General features: G+C 44.6%; 1 protein-coding gene across 1 annotated transcript in view; it reads left to right on the top strand.

Moving 5' to 3' along the window:
• The window catches only part of HTATSF1 (HIV-1 Tat specific factor 1), a 27,199-nt gene extending 20,537 nt beyond the window's left edge, over positions 1–6,662 (top strand). The window contains 1 exon segment of the mRNA XM_083160743.1: positions 2,430–6,662. Coding sequence (XP_083016869.1) covers positions 2,430–2,732 — 303 coding nt within the window. The 3' untranslated portion in view covers positions 2,733–6,662.
• The last annotated feature ends 17,055 nt before the right edge of the window (positions 6,663–23,717 follow it).

The following is a 23,717-nucleotide window of genomic DNA, read 5'->3' as shown; positions in this document are numbered from 1 at the left end:
TAAGGTTAAAGGAATGGAATGCGCACAGACGGGTTGGGCTGCTCCATATATTTGCTAGTTTCCTCTGACAGATCTCAGTGAGAAGAGACATGGATAAAGTGAATGATTTGTCTCTCCATTGTTGATTTGGTATTGTGACATCTGTAACATGCTTGGGACCTTAGATTTTCAAGGTCCTTAGATTTCATTTCTATAGGTTTTCTTTTTTTTAATAGATATTATGCATACATTATTTTCCGTTTTCTGAACATTTGAAAAAAAAATTATTTTAGCAAACTACAATACCATATATTTTTAGTCTGCATGTAGAATAAGAATGTCCTCTTGGCACAAGTGCTCTAGCTATGCTTGCGTAACTACGGGACTGATGCCTCTAGCAGTGTAGAAGTGGACCCTAGCAACCAGTCGGCTTTGAGGCAGCATTTATCAAGTCTTTTCTATACCGGTAAAGCTAGAAGTTTATTGGTTTCTCAATGGACCACTTTTCCAGTCTCCCCTGCTTGATACATCAAGGCTAATTGATTTGGCGGTATATTGAGGTTTTATTGTTTATTTAACATTGGCTTCTTGCGAAGTCCTTCAATACCCTTACAATTATATTTCCTATAGAGGTTGGGTATCCCTTATCTGAAATGCTCGGGACCACGAGCATTCCGAATAAGGGATTTTTTCCAGTTTTTGGATTTTTTTAAATTTTTTTTACATACTTACCTGTCCCCTGGTGGGTCCCTCAATGGTCCCTCGGCATCCATGGCAGGCCTTCAGCTTCATCTCCAGCGTCTCCAGCGGTCCCAGGAGTGCATAGCGCGAGTTCCCAGGTGCGCCGGTGATGTCATCGGCGCACCTGGGAACTCACGCAATGCACTCCTGGGACCGCTGGAGATGCCGGAGATGAAGCTGAAGGCCTGCCATGGATGCCGGGGGACTAGGTAAGTATAAAAAAAGGGTCGGGTGGGGGTTATGGTGGGAAGAAAAAAAAATTCGAACTATTCCAAAAAAACACGGTTTTTGGAATAATTCGGATAACTGATATCTGGATACCGGATACTCAACCTGTATTTGTATTTCGTGTTCTCCTCTTTCGTATTCACAAGTAAACAGAATGATTTCTTTCCATCATAAAGCAGAAAATTAAATGTGAACACTTCCATTATCATTCATGACTTGCTGTCATGTAGAAAGCAGATTTACAGCTCTGCTTTATACACTTATTGAAGCTGTTAGGTCTATTGTGCCATGTCATCATTAATTATGCACATGCTCACTCATAATGACCTACTAATGATGTCCTTTATGCTATACAAAACCTTATTATTAGTACTGGGTTCTGCTATCTAAGATAAATGCAGGCTGCATAGGATTGTGAAATAAGATTAATGTGGGATCTCATATGAATTTCCTCAGCCTGAAATATTAATTTTGAAATAAGAGAAATAAATTCTGTCTGTAGAGGTACCAACATTACCACGGTTTGTCTGGTGGGTGATGTTTGCTTGTGTGTGTAGCCCCGTGCCTTTGTGTCCACTAAGGCAGTGATGGCTAACCTTGACACTCCAGCTGTTGTTGAACTACACATCCCAGCATGCCCTGCATCCGTTTTAGCATGGCCAAATAGTAATACTCTAGCAAGGCATGCTGGGATGTGTCGTTCAACAACAGCTGAAGTGTCAAGGTTAGCCATCACTGCACAAAGGTCTATATTCAAATCCATTTGTCAGAATGGATCCGGCAATCCCTATTCAGTGAGTGGCCAAATTCGACTGCCGTTCCTGTGTCCCAACCTGCTGCAGCTGTCAGCAGCTCCCTGTGTGTGAAATCACACGGAGCTGCTGGTGGGAGCCACATTCACCGCCGGCCAGCAGAGAGCGCTGCCGAGAGAGATGCGCCTGGCTATGGGGACACCAGTCAGTGCCAGGACCAGGTGAGCAGCACCACCAACGCTACTCACCTGGTGCCATCCTCCCTGCCTCATCTTCTCAATCCGACTTCTTTTTTTTTTTTTTTTAAGTCTGATTGAGATGGTCAGTAACGGGCCAAAATCTGTTGAATTTGGCCCTGTTTCCGACATAAGTGCGTGGATTGGTGGCAATTCCGCCAATCCACGTAGATTCCGATTTAAGAAAAGTCAGAAACTGATGTTTTCCAAGAAAAGGAAGAACCTGAAGATTAGTTGGCTGCAACCCATTAGTTGGCTGCAAAGAGTCCAATTATATTCCCAGTTTCTTTTTTTTTTTCTTTTTTTAAGTGACAAATCTTTTAGTCAACAACTCATGTCCACACTTGTCACAATGCTTAAGGTGAACTGTAACTGTTTTAGCAATATAGATGTGCATCCCACAGCGCTAATTGAATGAGCAACTGGATGTATGCAAGAATATTTAGCCTTTATTATTATTATTATTAACCCTAATTAATGCTTCTTCTAACAGATTGAAGAAACATCCCGAGAAAGGGAAGAGCGTCTTAAAGGGTGGGAGACCTTCCTGCAGACTGATGAGCAGAAGAAGGCAGCGGATGTGAGCAGTGATGGCTCCGAGCCCCCAGTAAAGCCACCAGTAAATAATGGGCAGACTGAGTGCAAACCGGACAATAACACTGAGCCTGCACAGAGCACAGTCAGCCACGACCAGCCAGCAGGTAGCACCGAGGCAAAACTTGCCGCTGATGATGCCGCATCCACAGACAGCAGCATTGGCAACAGTGATGATGAAGAAGGGAAAGGACAGTTGTAGTGTCGCCCATGCCCTTTAGCCGGCTTCCTGTGTTCTTTCCTTTCTTTTTTTAGGATGATGTGTGATGCATGCTTACATTTAACGTAAGTTCAGAATTCATGTACATATCTATGGAAAGATTTTTTGGGGAAAAAATTCTATCAAGTTAGAGTCTTGGAATTTAACGCTGGGAAATAAAATAAAGAGCTTTTCCCTTTTGTACGAGTCACAGGCGGTAGAGGAACTGGCACAGAATTCAGCCCATGTATTATGTTGCCTGCTTTCTAAGCTGTACTCCTTTCCATCATGACACCCACCCCAGACCTGGGTTACTGAAGACCAGAGAAGACTGCGGATGAAATACAGAGTCCTTTTGTGCAGAAGTTAAGAAAACAAAAAACTAAAACCTTGCAGCAAATTGAAAAAAAATTATAAAGTGAGACGTTTGCGAATCTGCCAGCAGCCAAAAAGCTGGATAAACCTGTTTTATAAAGTGCTGATATGAATGCTGCGGTTGTGAGCTAGGGCAAGATCTACAACCTGACCTGTTTTAAAGCTGAGTAGGCGACTGTGTGTGTGTGCGTTTGTAACAAAGTGTCATTGTTGTTTAAATTGTTTAATTTTTATTCAAGCCCGTTTATCGCCCTTTATTCATATATATAAAGAAAATAATTTCTTAACAGATCGCTTTTGGTTATTTACTCTGTTCTTTTGTTTGCAAACATAAACTTCTTCAATGTGTTTCACTTGTGTTTTTAATTTACACATTCTTGCTGTAGCAGCAGTAAAAAAAAAAAAAAAAAATGACCGTAGATTAAATGCGTTTTATGGTGTTTGTCTAAAGGTGTTCCTATTGCATATACTCAATGGAGGAGGCCATATTTGTTTGCTTTATACTCGTGGAAACACAGGATATCCATTTACGAGTAGCCAGCACCCTCTCCAAGGCTAAATGCATAAAGTGAAATTAAAAGTGCCAGTCTCACAAATATTGACTGAGCCAATAAATAGCATCTTCCAGTGCATACAGGTAATGGGTATACATTTTTAAGAAAGAGGAAATATTTTTATATTCTGGAGAACTTAATTGTATATGCAACCTTGCCTGTGAGAAAGTGTTGGAAACAGGGCTGGGGAGTTGGTACACCAAACCTTTCACTCTATTTTACTGCTCACTTATTTAGACTTTTTTTTTTTTTATGAACCGCAAATGTATACTATACAGTGCATCAGGAAAGTTCACAGCGCTCCACTTTTTCCCACATTTTGTTATGTTTCAGCCTTATTCCGAAATGGAATAAATAAATTTTTATCCCTAATAATTCTACACGCAATACCCCAGAATAACAACGTGAGACAGTTAGTTTGTTTTATTAATACATTTGTAAAAAATCAAGAAATCACATGTACATAAGTATTCCCAGCTTTGCTCAATACTTTGTTGATGCACCTTTGGCAGCAATTACAGCCTCAAGTTTATGATGATACAAGCTTGACGCCTATTTTTGGGCAGTTTCTCCCATTCCTCTTTGCAGTCACCTCTCAAGCTCCATCAGGTTGGATGGGAAGCGTTGGTGCACAGCCACTTCCATATCTCTCCAGAGACATTTAATCGGATTCAAGTCTGGGCTCTTGCTGGGCCACTCAAGGACATTCAGAGTTGTCCTGAAGCCACTCCTTTTGATAACTTGGCTGTGTGCTTAGTGTCGTTGTCCTGCTGAGAGATTAACCATCACCCCAGTCTGAGGTTGAGTGCTCTGGAGCAGATTTTCATCCAGGATATCTCTGTACGTTGCTGCATTCATCTTTCCCTCTATCCTCACTAGTCTCCCAGTTCCTGCCGCTGAAAAACATCCCCACAGCATGATGCTGCCCCCACCATGCTTCTTTAGAGATGGTATTGACCTGGTGATAAGCCGAGCCTGGTTTCCTCCAAAAATTAAGCCTGGCATTTACACTGAAGCTTTTAATCTGACTCATCAGACAAGAGAATTTTGTTTCTCATGGTCTGAGAGTCCTTCAGGTGCAATTTGGCGAACTCCAGGTGGGCTGCCATGTGCTTTTTTTACTTAGGCAGGGCTTCCGTCTGGCCTTTCAACCATACAGGCCTTATTGGTGGCTTGCTACAGAGATAGCTGTCCTTCTGGAATGTTCTCGCTCCACAGAGGAATGCTGTTACTCTGACTGAATTACCATCGGGTTCTTGGTCACCTCCCTGACTAGGGCCAACCTCCCCCAATCACTCAGTTCAGATGGTCAGCCAGTTTTTGGAAGACATACCTCCCAACATGACCTTCTCCAGGAAGGGACACATTGCTCTGTTTCTGGACTTCTCCCTTAATTTATGATTGCCATTACCTGTGTTGAAGCACCTTTCTTATAAACTCAATAAACTTGTGTGAAACAGGTGATGGCAATCCATACATTAAGAGGGAAGTCCAGGAAAAGCGCATTCTGTCCCTCATGGAGAGGATCATGTTGAGAGGTATGGGTAGAGACCTGGTGGTTCCGAACTTCTTCCATGTATAGATGATGGAGGCCACTGTGCTCTTTGGGACCTTCAAAGCAGCGGATACTTTTTTTTTGTACCCTTCCCCAGACTTAAGCTGCCCATACACGCTGCTAAGCGTGCTGTCCCGATGTGTGCTTTGAGGTGCGCGCTCCCGCGGCACCTCATCACACAGTACAAAAAGTATGTACTTCGGTTTCATCATATTGCATCGCATTGCATGCACATGCAATGCAATGTGATCCGTGCTAGTACAGCATGGAAAGCACGCCCTAAATAGAAGCGTGTATGGGCTGCTTTATGCCTTGAAACAATCCTGACAATTTCAATTTCTTTGACTTCATGCTTGGTTTGTGCTCTTACATGCACTGTCAAGTGTGGGACCATATACAGACAGGTGTATGCCTTTACAAATCACATCCAATTAACTGAATTTACCACAGGTGGACTCCAATTAAGCTGCAGGAACATCTCAAGGATGGTCAGTGGAAACGGGATGCACCTGAGCTCAATTTTAAGCTTCATGCCAAAGGCAGTTAATGCTTATGAACTTTTAAGGGGAAAAAATGAATTTATTCCATTTTGGAATAAGGCTGTGACATCAAAGTTTGTAAAATGTGAAGCGCTGTGACTACTTATCCGATGCACTGTAAGGGACTACATTTCTGTAGTACAAAAATGTCTAGCCTCCTTGCACATTAAACAGTCTTTCTAGTGACTGACTGTAGTTCTTGGCATCATTTTATATGTTTTCCTATTAAAATGTGTCTTATTAGCAAAACAATGTGAATAGGACGCACAAACAGTGATTAAAAATGGAATGCGGCATGGCCATGTTCTGTGTGCGACTGTGGCTGTACTGGCATAAGAAATGTAACATCCATTTTTGTATGCAGAATGTAAAGTTGTTATGGATACACATCTGACTACGCCTAATAAAAATAGATAAGGCATATATGGTCAAGCCGCACTTAAAATCATACAGTATTTACACTGCATGCAAAAAAATAAAAATACATGTGCACACCCTTGGCCTATCCCCCTGTACCACTGCCGACACTCCTGCACATGATTTAATGCCATCGCTGATCTTTATATAATGTTATAAGTTTATATTTTGAAACAGACATCTGAGCTGTACATTTTCTACTGCCTGACTCTGCCCGGTATCTGACTCCGCAGCCCTGGTTGGAAATCTATGGATAAAAAAATATTATGTTTAAAGTTATGTTAAGTTAAATTATGTTCTGAGTACTATTGTTAAATAGATGTGTGCAAGACCTTTTTTATTGTACCGACCACTCTTTTCAACGTTGACCTGCTTCTTGCTGATTTCTTCAATATCTGTACAGTTGTAATTCCTATTTTACAGAAACTTTTTCCACACGTGTATAGATATATTGCTTCCTGCAATATACCACAATAAAATCTGTATATTTTGATAGTGTTGCTAATAGCTTTCTAATTTTCATTTGGTTGTCGAAAAAAGAAAAAAAAGGATATACTTCTATTATGTGGGTTGTGGCAATATTACAAAAATCCAGACTTTCTATCATTCGCAGATTAATTTCTTACTGAATTAAAAATTAAGTAATCACGCTGCACAGGGATATTTATATGGTGGGTGTCTTTGGTCGTGTACATTTGGTACTTGTGTATTTTGGCGGCGCCCGATTTCAGCATCGTTCGATGAACGCATCGCATGCCATGTACCCGATGGCATGCAATGCGATTTTTGCCCCCTATACGATGAAAAATCGTATAAGCACCCTAATGGGTGCTTACAATGTTAAATGCAAACCCACTCCACCCCCCCCACTATAAACGTGAACCCGAAGCGTGGCGAGCGCAGCGGTACGCGTCCTACGACCTTTTCATACCCCCACTATCCACGTCGGTGTGGAGTTGAGAATAGAAAGTGTGGCGAGCGCGAAGCGTGGCGAGCCCCGCGAGGGGACGCGGATACCTTCACAGGTATCCGCGTCCCCTGGCGGGCTTCACAGGCGTCTGCGTCCCCTCGCGTGGCTCGCCACGCGGACACCTGTGAAGCCCGCCAGGGAACGCAGATATCCGCGTCCCCTCGCGGGGCTCGCCACGCTTCGGGCTCGGTGCGCTCGCCACACTTTCTATTCTCAACTCCACGCCGACGTGGATAGTGGGGGTATGAAAAGGTCGTAGGACGCGTACCTTCGCCGCTCGCCACGCTTCGGGTTCACGTTTATAGTGGGGGGGCGGCGTGGGGGTGCATTTAACATTGTAAGCTCCCATTAGGGTGCTTAACATTGTATAAGCACCCATTAGGGTGCTTATACAATGTTTAATCGCATCGCATTGTATGCCATATACAATGGCATACAATTTGAAAATTGATGCCATCGTACACTATGGCACGATATCGCGTTGCATCGCATACGTTATGGTATGCGATGCGATGGGCGCCTCCAAAATATACAAGTACCGTACATTTATAATGGGTGCACAAGGGCCAAGCATAGCCCATCCAGTACCCATATAATTATGCTTACCCATCTGGCGTCCTGCAGACAGTTGGCACTGCACACGTACAGTAATCACCAGGAATATGGCACAGTGGCCATTTTATCTATGATTTGTACACGCCCAGTAGATATGTCCCCAGGAACAAGGCTTGGATACAATGTTTCCAGAGGTATGTGCAGTAGGCTATGCACAAAGCCAGTGTCTACATTGCTGCCGGAGAGAAGGGTGTTCGCACAGAACATACACACGGGGGTTAATCTGGTTCACTCGCAAAGGCAAATTCTCTAATGGACGAAACCATGTGGGTGTCCGCATGGAGCATACACATGGGGGGTTATTCTGGTTCACTCGCAAAGGCAAATGCACTCTCTAATGCAGGGATGGGAAACCTCTGGTCCTCCAGCTGTTGTTGAACTACACATCCCAGCATGCTTTGCAACAGTTTTAGCATGGCCAAATAGCAAAACTGTAGCAGGGCATACTGGCATGTGTAGTTCAACAACAACTGGTGGGCCAAAGGTTCCCCATCCCTGCTCTAATGGACAAAACCATGTGCACTGCCGGTGGTGCTCATGTAACATGTGCATAGACAGTTAGATTTGGGCTGCTCGCTTTTTACTCTGCAATATAGGTATCAGTTTGAAGTACAAACCCAACCCAAATCTAACTATCTCTGCACATGTTACGTCAGCCCCACCTGCAGTGCATATGGTTTTGTCCATTAGAGAGTACATTTGCCTTTGCAAGTGAACCAGAATAACCCTGCTTAGCTTCCACTCTTGGGGCTGCTGCACAGATGAATATAAGGTGGTTTCTTGCACTGTGCTTGCTTTTGAGTCAGGCATTCGGATTTAGGGGCAATGCTGAGTCCTACACTACTCAATCACATCTCCACTCTCTGCTGAGTACAGCTGGGTGGAAACGGGAAGATTGCAGTAGAAAAGTTTAGCAAATGGAGACAATGGTTATTATCACAAATATCCTTTATTTATATTCCACCACAAGGGGACCTCATCGCCTTACAAAGTCAATAAACAGAAACCATATGAGCAGAATAAGAGAAAAGGAGACTTATAGCGCAACATGTTGTACAGGTTGAGTATCCCGTATCCGAGTATCCGTTATCCGAATTATTCCGAAAACCATACATTCCAGAAAGTGAAAAAAAAATATTTTTTTGCTAAAAACTCACTGGGGACATTTGTAACAGCACTACTGGTGACATGATATGAAACTGGCACTATATATGTGCAAGAAAATGATTGCTTGGCATTCAAATTCAATATCTGAGATAGTACACAATTTTTGTTCCATGTTTCGAAACCTTGTTTTTTGAACAAATAAAATATATTTGTGTGTATTTTATGTGGTAATAAAATATATTTGTGTGTATTTTATGTGTTTATACAGCATACATGCAAGATACTTCAAAATACATAATTGAAATATTAAAATATTCCAAAATACGGAATAATCCGTTATCCAAAATTCTCCTGGTCCCGAGCATTTTGGATACGGGATACTCAACCTGTATTACATTTGTATTCTACCTTGCTGCAAATTGCTGTGATAATTATTAAATAAGCATTTCAGGCTGAATAGCAAGGTTTGGTGCCATTGTTGACAGTGGGAAGGAAATGGCATAAGTGAGGCGAGAGGGTTCATGATTGCATACAATTTAAGGCTTTGGCCACACACAGTCAACAGGACACGGTTGTCTGCAAGGAGGCTGTGTGAGGTCACACACAGCGATGGGGCCGTATCCTGCAGAACGGGATCCGGCCACTGCCGACTAGATTTCAGGGTAAATTGTGTGGCCCAGCCTGAAATCGTTTAATAGCGCAGTCAGGTTCAACCGTAGCATGCTGCGGTGGGTCCCGGTGGCTGCGACCCCACTTCAAATGTGTGGGAGCCTGTGTGCAGGTTCTTTCCATCCAAGCGGGTCCTGCTAAACAGGATTCACTGCGCCGCTTTGTGTGGCCCAAGCCTAAGGCGGACTGTCAGACTGCAACAATGTTATGTATGTTGCTTTGTGTCAAAATAACATCCATGTAAATGCCAGGACCCAAGTTTTCCCAGCAGAAAACTTTGCTCAGAACATGACATGCCTCCACCAGCTTGCTGCATAGGGGTGTGGTATAGGGTACTGACAGTCGGGATCCTGACGGTCAGCCCGACTGCTCAGACTCAAACAGCATGATGAGCGCAACAAAGCCCCTTGCAGGCTCGCTACGCTCACCACCTATTCTATTCTCCCTCGTAGGGGTCATGGACCCCCACGAGGGAGAATAGCTGGTGGCCGTCGGGCAACTGTCTGTCGGCTGAATAGCGCATGCATTTGCTATAAAAGTGAAAGTTTAATGATGCTGACACCTACTGTGTAGGATCTGCCCTGGTTCTGTTAAACATTGCGTCGTCTTCTGTTTTACGTTTCTCTAACCTTTAAAAGAAAGAAAAAATTTAGAAGCTGTGTAACGGTACAACTAATTATAAATATATTTGGTTTAATATGGCAAACCAAAAGCCATACATTATTCACCCTGATAGACCACTTACAAATGTTTTCTTTGTCATGCAACCAACACCTGGCAGGCTACAGTATGTCTGATTTATGAAGCTACAAAGTACTCCAGTTGTTAGGGTTTAAAGAAAAGTATGTAGAAATGTATGACTTACACGCCACAGGCCAAACGCAGTTAAACCTCTACTAATTAACCAGTGAGCGATTGTCTAATGTTTGTGCATTTATTTTGATCTCTTTTATCACTTTAACCTTGCACCTATTTGATTTGAAGATTCCCCCTGTACTCAAGTTTTCTTCCTCCCCTTGAAACTCTCTATACTGTCTAGGCACCAAGAGAAATTGCTATGGGATGTTATCTCCGCCATAACTTGCTAAATAGCAGCCGATGGAAATAACTCTATACTGTCTCCTTTACAGGCAGTTGGGACGCATATATGACATTTGTATAAAATGGAATATATTACGGCTATAATGCGTCACATTTTTAAATCTTTTGATAAAGTTTGGGTCCTTAGTTATGCTTCTACTCTATTTGGTGCTTAACCTTCTAACTTTAATGTATACATTTTCAGGATTCAGTATAAATATGCCTCCGTTTGGAGAAAAGGAGATAGTTGCCATCCCCAAAAGGCATCAGATTGTCAATCATTGAGAATATAAGATGATTGACAGATAAACTGCGCAATGAAACGTGGGAATGTTGCAGCCTTAGTGTGTAAGTGGGGATAACGCCTAACCCCCATTGGGACAACTGAAGAAAAAAAGTATACACAATAGGGACAGCTTACCACGCTAGATGTTCATAACACAAGAATGAACTTAGAAAAGTGCTGATGTTATACTGATGTATAGAACAATAAGTATAACAAAAATGTATTAAATAATACAATTTAAAATTCCATAGCATGCATAATTCATAAAATGAGCCTTAAATTCATAAACAATTAATTGCTGATATACTGCACCTCCACAAGAGTGTTTAAAGGTGGAGATAGGACCACATGGGAGTCTGGTCAAATATCCAGCTGGGGGATAGAGTTTCTGCTCCTGATGAAGACTTCCAGGTACCGTTTATTCCTACTCGGCGAGGAATGGCTTCCACTAATTGCCATCTTGTGGACTTCTTGCATAAAAACATCATCAAGTTTGTTTGAATACGGACACAAAATCTGCCTGGACTCTATCCCCCAGCTGGGTATTTGACCGGACTCCCACATGGCCCTTTCTCCACCTTAAATACTCTTGTGGAGGTGCAGTATATCAGCAGTTAATTGTTTATGAATTTAAGGCTCATTTTATGAATTACGCATGCTATGGAATTTAAAATTGTATTTAATAAATTTTTGTTATACCTAGCCGTGTTATTGTTCTATACATCAGTATAACATCAGCGCTGTTCTACTTTCTTTATTCTCAAATTACGTGTATAATTGGGGAGCCACACATCCCCATCTGAACAGCTGCTAATTGATTGCGCCAAGGTCTATTCTTTTCCTTTTTTCTGAACCTAGAAAATTAACCATTAATTTATTGGAAGAAAAAAATTAACATAACATACATATCATGCCACGAACACAGCATACATGTACATCTGATCCTTGATACTAAAGCAAGTTCTTTCACCATATATCGTCGCTGCTGTGGGCTTTGCTATATAAGCTGGGTCCCAGCTTAGAAACATTCGAAGGCTTATTTAAGGTGAAGAATCCAAGGTATTCAGGTGCTGGTCGCTGGAAAGTGCCTGGTGAAGTCAAAATAAAGTGCTGAATAAAAGTGCCAAGTGCTGAATTAGGAATTATTAAGGTCCATAAATCAATGCATTTTGGATTGTCTGCGCTCCTTCCTCTGGATTGTCTGAGGAAGGAGCGCAGATGCTCCAAAACGCATTGATTGTCATAGTGGTATAAGGAATTATCCATGTAATATGTATATTAAGATAATCTTGTTATACTTAAAGTGGAACTAATGGCCTCCATACACTAGGCCAACTTATACTAAGGGCTATTTCACACGCTCCGGCTCCTGCCGGGCGGCGAAACCCCTACGGCAAAAAGCCGTGCCGCACACAGTAGTTTATAATGGACACAATTGTGTCCCTAAGGCAGCCTCCTGGGAGGCTCACATACGATTTTGCTCTGTAAGAAACTTTTATTACATGCGATTTATCACATGTAACTCCCGCGGAGCTGCAGGCGGGGTGATACAAGAAAACCCATACAAATGAATGGGCAGCCACTGATTGTATGTTTTTTTTATATGCCTGGATCCCCCCCCCCCATGCATTGTATGCATCAATACATCACGGGTGCCTTAAAGCTAGTTTTTAAGTGGTGCAGGTGCTAGAAATTGATAGTTGTTAAGACGGCGCATGTATTTTTAGAACCATTGGATTCAAAGAGATTCAGATAAATTCATAATAATAGTTATTTAATATATGGATAATAAATCACTATGAATCTATATAGATAATGTATCAATATAGATGTACTTTTATGTTAAAAGGTACTTGTGTAGTTTCATGGCGCCAGCATGCTACTTCTGGCTTCTCCGCTCGCCACAACTATCTAAAATAAACTAACTTAACTCCATGCCAACATGGATAGTTCATACCCCCACTATCCATGTTGGCATGGAGTTGATTTTAGATAGCGTGGCGAGCGTAGCAAGCCACCGAGCCCGCAGCGTGGGCGAGCGAAGCGAGCCCCGCAAGGGGACTCAGACGCACGAAACTAGACAAGTACCTGTTAAAAATATTCAATACGGCAATCTACTATATAAATTCTGCACTTATCTAGTGCATAGATGTATCCATTTTTCTAAATTAAAAGAAAAGGAGAAATACACACTTTTATATTGGTTGTGTGCCAATTCTTAACTTAAGCTGTGTACACGCGGCAGCGATATGGGCTATGATTGCAGGAAATATGGTCGCTGGCGACCATATTGCCAATGATGGGAGTGTGCCCCTGCAAGAAAAACGCCGGGTGCGCGCTCCCGTTTTCAGCCCCATTCTAATCGCTAGTCGCAGGAGCTTGCTCCTGCGACCAGCTGATTACCTCTACGGCACCGCCCGGCAGAGGTTCCCTTTCATCAGCGACCATCTCTGGTCGCTGATGAAAATGAGGGACTGAGCAATAGATCTCCCCCCGTGTGTATGCACCTTTATTCCTATTTTTCTGGGCATCTCCGGTTAGGAATGTGAAGGGTTCATATCGTATAGTGATAAATTATTTGAAGGTGACACTTAAATTGTTATCTGATAAAAATCACTGGATGTTATGTCTCACTTGGTCTCCAACAAGGTAATAGTGGCAGGGCCAACGAGAGGTATGCCGGGCCCCAGGTAAAATTTTGGGGGCATGGCCTATTTGTGGAAGGCGTGGCCACCTCCTGTGATTAGGCCATGCCCCCAAAATGTTTACCAGGGTTGAGCCACCCCCTCCCCCCTCAGCAGCAGCACACCTACAGCATGTGCTGTGCTGACAGAAGGCTCAGCATGAGCTCTCATGCTGTAGGTGTGTGCTGCTGCCTGGGAGGGATGAAGGGGGGGGGGGGCGGAGGGGGGCCATACCAGGGCCTACGCCGGGCCCCTCAGGCAATCCCGGGTAATTAGTACCCACTCCCCCCTTCTCGGCGGCCCTGATTAGTGGAGACTATCACAGCGGGTGACAGCACAGGGAGAGCCGAACAGTTCCTTTAAAGTTTCAATGGGGCAGATGTATTAAGCCTGGCGAAGAGATAAACTGGAGATAAAATGGAAGGAGATAACGCACCAGCCAATCAACTTTCAACTGTCATATTTCAAACACAGCTGATTGGCTGGTGCATTATCTCCTTCCACTTTATCTCCAGTTTATCTCTTCGCCAGGCTTAATACATCTGCCCCAATGGAACTGATTTTGATAGTCTTTGCCACAGGTTCTCAAACTCGGTCTTCGGCACACAGTGCATGTTTTCCAGGTCTCAACACAGAATCAAGTAAAAAAATGAGTTCCGCCTGTGGATATTTTAAAATGTGGGTGACATGGAAAACGTGAACTGTGAGGACCGGGTTTGAGAACCACTGGTCTTTGCTATAATGTAATCTTGTAAAGGTGGTAGACATTTAATCAGCTTTGCAAATATTAATTTAAGAATGTGTCCATTAAGTCACTAGGTACCAGTGAATACTGACACATGGAGATGTAGCATATGGGTGCTCTAATGTTAGTGATTCATAGTAATTAGTGATAATATTGTAATGAATATTGGTTCCGCCAACACGGTGGCTGCCACCGCTAGCTCTAGAAACAGGGTGTGCTTTTAACCGATGCAGTGCTGAAGCACCTGCTCAGGTTATAGATTTGTCAGGTGTTGTGTTACAAATCTGGGCGAGTGGCTTCTCAGGTTCCATTCTTCTGGTCTAGTGTGTTGCTCAATCCCCTGTGGTGTAACAGACAATATAACCAGTAAGAGCTGACATTTCAAGATGGTTCAACAGCAGACTTTACATATTAATGATGTGTATTGTGTAAGTTGACAGGTGTATTATATATAACTGAAACAGGATCAATGGGGTGAGGACTACATACCAACAATGTGATAATACTCAAGTAGACCTATCGCTATGTTGATAGTGGTGCAAAAAGATATCCAAAGGTGCATACACATCTGAGCAGGGCGCCTGCAGGGGGAGGTCCATGCTGCATGTTGTATGGACCTCATTACTGATCTGTTCTGTACTGTGCAGCATCGGCCGTTGGTGCAGCAGACACATGGTGCAATAAAACAATGAGTTATATAGCTTACAAGGGCTACAATTTGTGACATTGCTCATTTTATCACACCTGGGCCCTTATTCAGATCTGAGCCAGGGTTGCCTACCCTCCCGGAATGGCCGGGAGGGTCCCGGAAATCGGGTCCCCCTCCCGGCCCCCCAGAAAGGGGGGCAACCCTCCCGCATTAACCCCAATCCCCCGCGATCCGCCCCTCGGCGGGGGGGGTCCGTGAGTAAAATGACGCGATCGCGTCAATTTAACCCCGCCCCCCGCCGTGCAATGCCTGAAATACCGGCATTGCACGGCGGGGGGCATGGCTAAAATGACGCGATCACTGTAGGCACGCCCCCCAACAGGAAAGCCTGTCTGTGGCTCCGACCCCCAATCTGCCTCTTTTTAGCTCCCGGCGTTAGCCCCGCCTCCCTGTATAACAGAGCTGGCTGCCCTCTCCTGGAAGGCAGCCAGCAAAAGTCGGCAAGTATGATCTGAGCTCAGTACAAATTTGTTCTCAAAATGGCCAAACCATGTGCACTGCAGGTGGGGCAGATGTAACATGTATAAAGAGAGTTCGATTTGTGTGAGTTATTTTATATGTAAATACTGGTTGCATTATTTTTACACTGCAATTTAGATTTCAGTTTTAACGCACCCCACACAAATATAACTCTCTCTGCACATGTTACATCTGCCCCACCTGCAGTGCACATGGTTTTGCCCATTTTGAGAACACATTTGTACTGCGATCAGATCTGAATAAGGGCCTATGTGTATGCACCTTAAGTGAACATTTCCAGAGGACGTTGGGGGTTACTCTGGTCAACACGCAGTGTTGCGTGTGCTAAATACCGCTTACAGGTCCGCCGTGCCTCCCCCCCCTTCTGTCACACACGGGGTAGCCCGCACGGCTGCAAATGGATGTTTCCATTTGCATCCTATGGGTCGACACCCACATCATTCCATGATCACTGGATTGAACCAGAATAACCCCCATAGTGTAGGTAAGATAATGGAACGAGAAGGAAATGTAGTCCTGCAATCATACATCCACAGTCTGACCGGAGCCTGGATAGTAAAGCACGTTTTTTTTCTAAAGGGCAAAAAAACATGTGCACTGTAGGTGATGCAAACGTAACATGTGCAGAGAGTTAGATTTGGGTGGGGTGTGTTCAGACTGAAATCTAAATTGCAGTGTAAAATAAAGCTGCCCGTATTTACCTTGCACAGAAACAAAATAATTTACACAAATGAAAAAAATGGGCTTTTGCGATCCAGTCTGAATTAGGCCCTTACTTCATAATCATAATGTGAGAGCACCTCAAATGGTGAACCTCAAACAGCAGCGTTAGCACACACATTTAAACAGTGTTAAAATATTTATTTTATGAATATAAATACTAATTAAATATTTATAAACTTTTTAAATTGCTCTTAAAGTTTCACATATCTCTAGTAATTACACTTATATTTATGTTTAGTAGTATTTTAGTATAATGTCGCTTTAATAGATCTTATTTTCTTGCAGTCTCTTAGAGACCTATATATCAAAGACAGATCCCTAAAGTCTGTTTGTGAATGATTTAAGTTAGTGGTTCCTAAACACTGTCCTCAAGGCACCCTAATGGGGCCTACACACGGAGCAATTTCGGGACATTTTCTAAGCAATCTGACTAGATCTGACTAGATCGCTTAGAAAATTACCCAAAATCACTCCGTGTGTAGGGGTTATATCGATAGTGATTTGTGGCCCCGCGCGTCACTATCGGCCGTCTACATTTATACTGCATGTAATATAAATCTAGTCAGATCGCCAGTGTGCTCACCAAACACCGGCCCTGCCAGATTGGTCAGCACACATCGCTTCTGCATCACTGTCTGCTGAGCAATCTAGCTGGCGCACATCCCTCTGTGTGTAGGCCGCATAACAGTTCAGGTTTTAAGGATATCCCGGACTGAGCACAGGTAGTTCAATTATTTTTTGGGAACATGTGATTCAGGGAGTCTCCCATTTTACCATTTCCCACAGGGGCAGTAGCCAAAGCTTGGTATTTTCTATCTTCGTGATGGCAAAGAAGGTTTTTCGGGGCTTAGTACATGTCCCCAGAATACACCTCTCAGGCTAGAATGTCCATGTATAGTACTGAGCAATAGTTATCAAAAAGTTCATGTTTTCCAGGTCACCGATGGATCTTTAAATGTGAAATTTGCCATTACACCTTTGCCCAGCTAGGTGATCTGGAAAATGTGACCTGTTTAGGGTCCTGAGGACCAAGTTTGAAAACCTCTGCTCTACAGGATGTTTCTCCATTATGTTGGCGTGCAAATGTTCATACCTGCTATGTACAATTTGCTGAGGGCAAATAAAATACTTGCATTCTTCAGCAAACTGGTTTTACCTAGAGAAACGCTTAAGAATAAAGTGCATAGACAATGCAGGCATTAGAATGGAGCATGGTCCATCTCACAACCTGCACTACTGAATATGGAAGCTTTTCCAGTGCTGCTAAACAAATACACCGGTTGATCGCAAGACAAATTTGTTTTCAAAGTAAGGGAAAACCATGTTCACTGCAGGTGGGGCAGATGTAACATGTGCAGAGAGAGTTCTATTTGGGTGGGGTGTGTTGAAACTGAAATCTAAATTGCAGTGTAAAAATAATGCAACCAGTATTTACCCTGTAAGTCAGGGCTGGGCAACGCCAGCCCTCCAGATGTTAATGAACTACACATCCCAGGATGCTTTGCATTAGTTTTGCTATGTGGCCATGCTGAAACTGATGCAAGGCATGCTGGGATTTGTAGTTCATCAATATCTGGGGGGCTGGTGTTGCACAGCCCTGCTGTAAGTGGTTCTCAAACTCGGTCCTTAGGACCCCACACAGTCCATGTTTTCCAGGTCACCCAACAAGTGCACTCATTACTGACTGACACATTTTAAAAAAAACCACAGGTGGAGCTAATTATGCACTTGATTTTGTGAGGAGACTGCAAAACATGCACTTTGTGCACTGTGTGCATGTCGGTCCTCAGGACGAGGACCAACTTTAAGAACCTGTGCTCTATGCACATGTTACATCAGCCCTCTCCTGCAGTGCAGTATGGTTTTGGCCATTTTGCGAAAAAAAAATTCCTGCAGTCAAGTCTGAATTAGGCCCAAATACAAAAGGCAATACTGACTGTCCCAGTGTACTGATAACAATTAGGATATTGAACAAAGGGAATTATTCTGGTTGGTTTGCAAAAGCAGATTCCTTCTTTAATGGACAAAAGCATGGGTACTTGTTTCCTATCTGGGCGCCCGTCGCGGGCATCGCGGGTACATTTATGCCTGCCCGCGACGCGACCGACGCGATGCCCGCGATTTTCCCATTGAAAACCATGTTAAACCTGAAAAATCGCGTCGGTCGCGTCGCGGCCGGCCATAAATGTACCCGCGATGCCCGCGACGCGATGCTCACGATTTCCCATAGGAATCAATGTTAAAAGCCGCGATGGACCCGATTTTACTGTTAAATGCCTCAATCCACCCGATTTGGCCATAGGAATCAATGTTAAATGGGCCACAGAGCCCATTAACCCTTAAATGTCCCCCCAATTTTTTGACGCCACCCCACGATCGACGCCAACCCGAAGCGTGGCGAGCGCAGCGAGCCCGCGAGGGGCGGCGGTACGCGTCCTCCGACCTTTTCATGCCCTACTATCCACTAGGGCGTGGTGTGAGAATATAATAGTGTGGCGAGCGCAGCGAGCCACCGAGCCCGAAGCGTGGCGAGCGCAGCGAGCCCCGCGAGGGGACGCGGATACCTTCACAATTATGCGCGTCCCCTCGCGGCCTTCACAGTGAAGGTATCCGCGTCCCCTCGCGGGGCTCGCTGCGCTCGCCACGCTTCGGGCTCGGTGGCTCGCTGCGCTCGCCACACTATTATATTCTCACACCACGCCCTAGTGGATAGTAGGGCATGAAAAGGTCGGAGGACGCGTACCGCCGCCCCTCGCGGGCTCGCTGCGCTCGCCACGCTTCGGGTTGGCGTGGATCGTGGGGTGGCGTCAAAAATTGGGGGGGACATTTAAGGGTTAATTGGGCCTAATTCAGGGTTAATATGGCCAAATCGGGTCAATTGAGCCATTTAACAGTGAAATCGCGGTCAATCAGCCTTTTTAACATTGTTCCCTATGGGAAAATCGCGGTGATCGCGGTCATCGCGGGCATCGCGACCATCCAATTTTACCCGCGATGGCCGCGATGACCGCGATCACCGCGATTTTTACCCCCGATGACCGCGATTTTGATCGTGGGCGCCCAGATAGGAAACAAGTACCAAAGCATGTGCACTGCAGGTGGTGCTGATGTAACATGTGCAGAGAGAGTTACATTTGGGTGAGTTATTTTGTTTCTGTGCAGAATAAATACTGGCTGCTTTATTCTTACCTAGCTCTCTCTGCACATGTTGCACAGGGGCATAACTACGGCTCCGCAGCCCTAGTGGTGGCGGGGGGGGGGGGGGGGGGGGGAGGCGCCACCTGGGCACAGGCTCACGGAGGCTGCCAGAGGCCCGGAGTCTTGTGTCAGGAGTCAGCAGCAGCCAGTAAGATACTTCCCTCTCTGGCTGTCTGCGTGAGGACACTCAGTGACCCGCCCATGGGTCCTCATACAGACAACCAGAGCACTCCCTCTTCCACCCTGCCCACCTCTCCCCCTTCCACCCTGGGCGCCGCTCCCCCATCCTCACTGCTTCTTGTAGAGAGCAGGATGCTCTCCTCCCAGGCCTGACAGATTAAAGCAGGGCAGGTACCATTTATTCTGTACCTGCGCTGTGATTGTGTACCTGTGCCGTCTGTGTGTGTGTGTGTGTGTGGTGGTGGTGGTGGTGGTGGTGGTGGGGGGGGGGGGTTTATGCTGCTGATGTTGCATCAGACCCACCTGCAGTGCACATGGTTTTGTCTATTGAAGAAGGAATTTGCTTTTGCAAACCAAAGTGAATCACCCCCAAAGTGTATGTAGTACTTGTCACCCAGGAGGTTTTACATCTACCCAAGCTGAACACAGCTTCATTGAATCGGAAAAATAGTGTTCACTGGGTCAAACTGAAGAAGGCAGTGCAGATTACTCTCATGACGAATAATATGATTACACTTTATTAAATTATATTAAAGAAAGTACCTAGAGATTATCCTCTTAATACTGCAAGTTTCTTGATAACGTCAGCAAAATACTTAGAGATAAGTAAGCCAGTATAGAACATAAAGGGAATAAAACACATTGCCTTGGGTAAACTCATTAAATGAGAATATTAATTTCCCTTCATTTGTATCATATACAACTTTATGATTATATTTATATAGCTCCATAGAAATACTGTATTATAAAGTGTTATATTCTCTGTTCATTTGTCATTTTAATTATATGCTGAAAACCTCTGTGCATTAAGGCATTACTTCTGTAATTGAAATGAGTATATCTAATGCGAACACATTTATTTGTAGATTCCTTGTAGTTCAAAGACTTTTTGTGTCGAAATACAGTAGTTTTATCATTGCTGCTGATCAAAGAGTATATTTAGCAATTAAATATAAACAAGAGACAGCGCTGGGAGCTGATAACTTCTAATCAATAGACGTAAGGTACAAAATTCAGTACACTGACTGGTAAGTCCAATACAATTAGAATTAATTGTCCACCTAAAATTGAGCCTCAATATGGATTTCAGACTGACACCCCTCTCAGATCGCAAACTTCGGTTAGCCTCTGAAACGGTGTTTTCACCTTAAACCCAGGTTGCCCATTATACAGAGGGCGACCCAGGTTGGTCGACCCAGGTTATAAACTTTGGTACTTTCACACCTCACCTCAACTCTAGTCGACCTGGCAATTACCTGTGTCTGAGGTGCGATGTGAAAGGGGTATGAGAAAACATATTGTTACCAGCATGTTGCCAGCGCACATACAGATGTAGCACTTCTCAGCCAGCCCAGGGAATCACCAGATTCCCTGAGCTGGTGATCACTGGCAGAGAGACGCTGCATTTGACAAGGATGCGCGAGTGTCTCACATACACGCACGTCCCCTTCACTCGATGGCGGCTGGCGGAAACTCTGCCCCTCTCCAGTTCAGGGAGACAGACAGGGTTGGGGGGGAGTGGGGCGGAGTGCGTGGAGCAGCGGGTAGGTGGTGGGCTCCGTCAGAACGGGGCACGCGAGTGTCTAGTGCGGGCTGCTCCATCTGTATCTCCACCCGGCTGCAGGTGCATTAAACTAAAGGGAGTTTATTAGTGTATGTCAGTGCCATAAATGTTTATATTTAGTTTGTAGCCTTTGCATATTTATCAATGCCCAGAGAGGAGTGAAAGGGGGGCTGAACGAGGCTTTGTTTTGGGGGCGGGGTGAGGCTGATGTCACTAAGCCCCGCCCCCACAAAATCATACTGATCGCACCCCGGGTCAATTCCGGAATCTACCCAGGTCAAATCCATTTCATATAACACATTTATACCAACCATCATTTTTGCCTGTTTTCCAGTGTTTGGAAGCAAATGGTTGATTGTCATTTGCATCCATACAGATTTTTGCTCCCATTGGACAGATTGGACTGATAAATCTTTAGGTGTGTGCTTTACATTCTACCTGATAATAGCAATGTAGAGATCAGTTGTATGCCAATATATGGTGAGCCAATAATAGAACTGGCAGTGTTACAATAGATGCATTGCACCTGGGTCTGCCGCTATTAGGGGACCCAAAGCTGTCATAATTTACTCATTAGTATGACGCAGATCCATGTGTAATGACTAATGGTGGCCATACATCAGAAAGATATTTTACCCAATCAACAATCTCAATTGATTGTAAGATGGATTGTATGCAGATTGTGTGCACATCTTGAGTACACAATCATACAATCAATCAACAGCTGGATTGTATGGCTGATTGTATGATGGATTGTGAGTAGATTGTGTGTCCAAAAACCACCAAGGGAAATTGTACACAATCATGAGCGCAATTAATCTTAAGATAGATCTTTCTGATGTATGACCAGCTTAAGAGGTCCTTTAAGAGGCTCCTGCAGCATATGGTCCAGCTGAAGGAGAACCCCCCCCCCCCCACACACACACACACTCTCCCCGGCTCCTCTTCTCTGCCTCCTGAGTGACTGGGACTAGCTGGGTGCTGAGGGGGAGGCATCAGAGCCGGATATAGGGCCAGATGCACTAAGCTTCAAAAGTAATAAAATGGAGAGTGATGAACAACCAACCAATCAGCTCCTGTCTGACATTTTTCAAAGACAGCCTGTGACATGGCAGGTAGGAGCTGATTGGCTGGCTGTTTATTACTCTCTATTTTATCACTTTTGAAGCTTAGTGCATCTGGCCCATAATATCTTTACCTCAACAGGCAGAAAGGAAGTGCAGCCCTGCCTGCCACCATCCACCTCTACCTGTCACCCCCATCCTCCCCATGACACCTGCTGCATCTCTGTGTCTCCCAGCCTCTGTTACCTTCTTCCTGTCACCTCAGTCACCCTCTGCCTATTACCCTTTAACTCTCAGTTGCCAATGGCTACCTAGTCATCACCTGCGATCATTGCTTTCCCTAGCCACTGTTTGCCTCCCGAGTAACCCACTGCCTCCCTAATCCTCCACTGCCTCCCTAATCATCCACTGCTTCTTGCTATCTATCATCTCACGTGTCATACACCTCCTCCTCCGACTCTGTCACCCTCTACTGTGTCCCTGTCACCCACTGCCTTTCCCTGTCACTGTCTACATCTTACCAGTTATCCACTGACTTTCCAGTCAACCACGACCTCTCCCTGTCTGCTTCTATAAAGTTGTCCAATGCTGCTTTGTCACCCTCTACCTCTACATCACCAGCTGTCTCCAAGTCACCATCTGTCACCCACTGCATCTCCCCACCACTTTGTTCCTCTTCCTGTCACTCACTGCTTCCTTAATCACCCACTGCGTTTCCCTATCTACCTCCTGTCACCATCTACTGTACCCGTCTCTTTCCCTGTCACCCACAGACTCCTCAGTCACCCATTGCTCACTGTCTACTTCTCCGCTGTCTACCCTTGCCTCATCCTGTCAACATTTACCTCTTTATCACCACTGGCTTCCAGTGACCACTGTCTCACCCTGCCACCCTCTGCCTCCCCAGTCATACACTGCCTTTTCACATCACCTGCTTCTTCCCCATTTATCTAACAGTCTCTCCATATCTACCTCTCTCCTCTCATGCACTATCTCTCGCTGTCAGCCTCTGCCTCTCATTCACCCACTAACTCCCCAGTCACCACCTGCCACCCATCCCCTCTCTCCATCACACTTTGCCTCTCCTTATCACCCACTGCTTCTCTCTATTACCCACTGACTGTTCCTCTCTACCTCTCCATGTCACCCTCTGCCTCTCCATATACCCCTCTACATCACCCCTGTCACTCGCTGACTCCCCATGAACCCAACTTGCGCTAAACAGGTGCATTTGGGTGTTTTAGGTAACTATTTAAAGAGCATTTTGGGCACTTCTGCACGTCACCTCTAACCAATGTTCCTGACCCTTTATTGTAGGGACTCACAAATGCAACTTGACATTTAACAAAAAAGACCCAAATTGCTTGAGGATGTGTATCCACACTAAAAGGAGAATAGGTCACAGCCAAACTCTGAATGATGTCCTATATTATGTTAGGATTAAAAGTGACATTTCAGGTTCAAGCATTTCTAG

The sequence above is a fragment of the Crinia signifera genome, chromosome 9 (assembly GCF_055691185.1).
Source record: "Crinia signifera chromosome 9, ASM5569118v1, whole genome shotgun sequence".
In the NCBI taxonomy this organism is placed as follows: Eukaryota; Metazoa; Chordata; class Amphibia; order Anura; family Myobatrachidae; genus Crinia; species Crinia signifera.
Note: the sequence above shows the minus strand (reverse complement) of the source record. Positions and strands in the feature narration are given on the sequence as shown.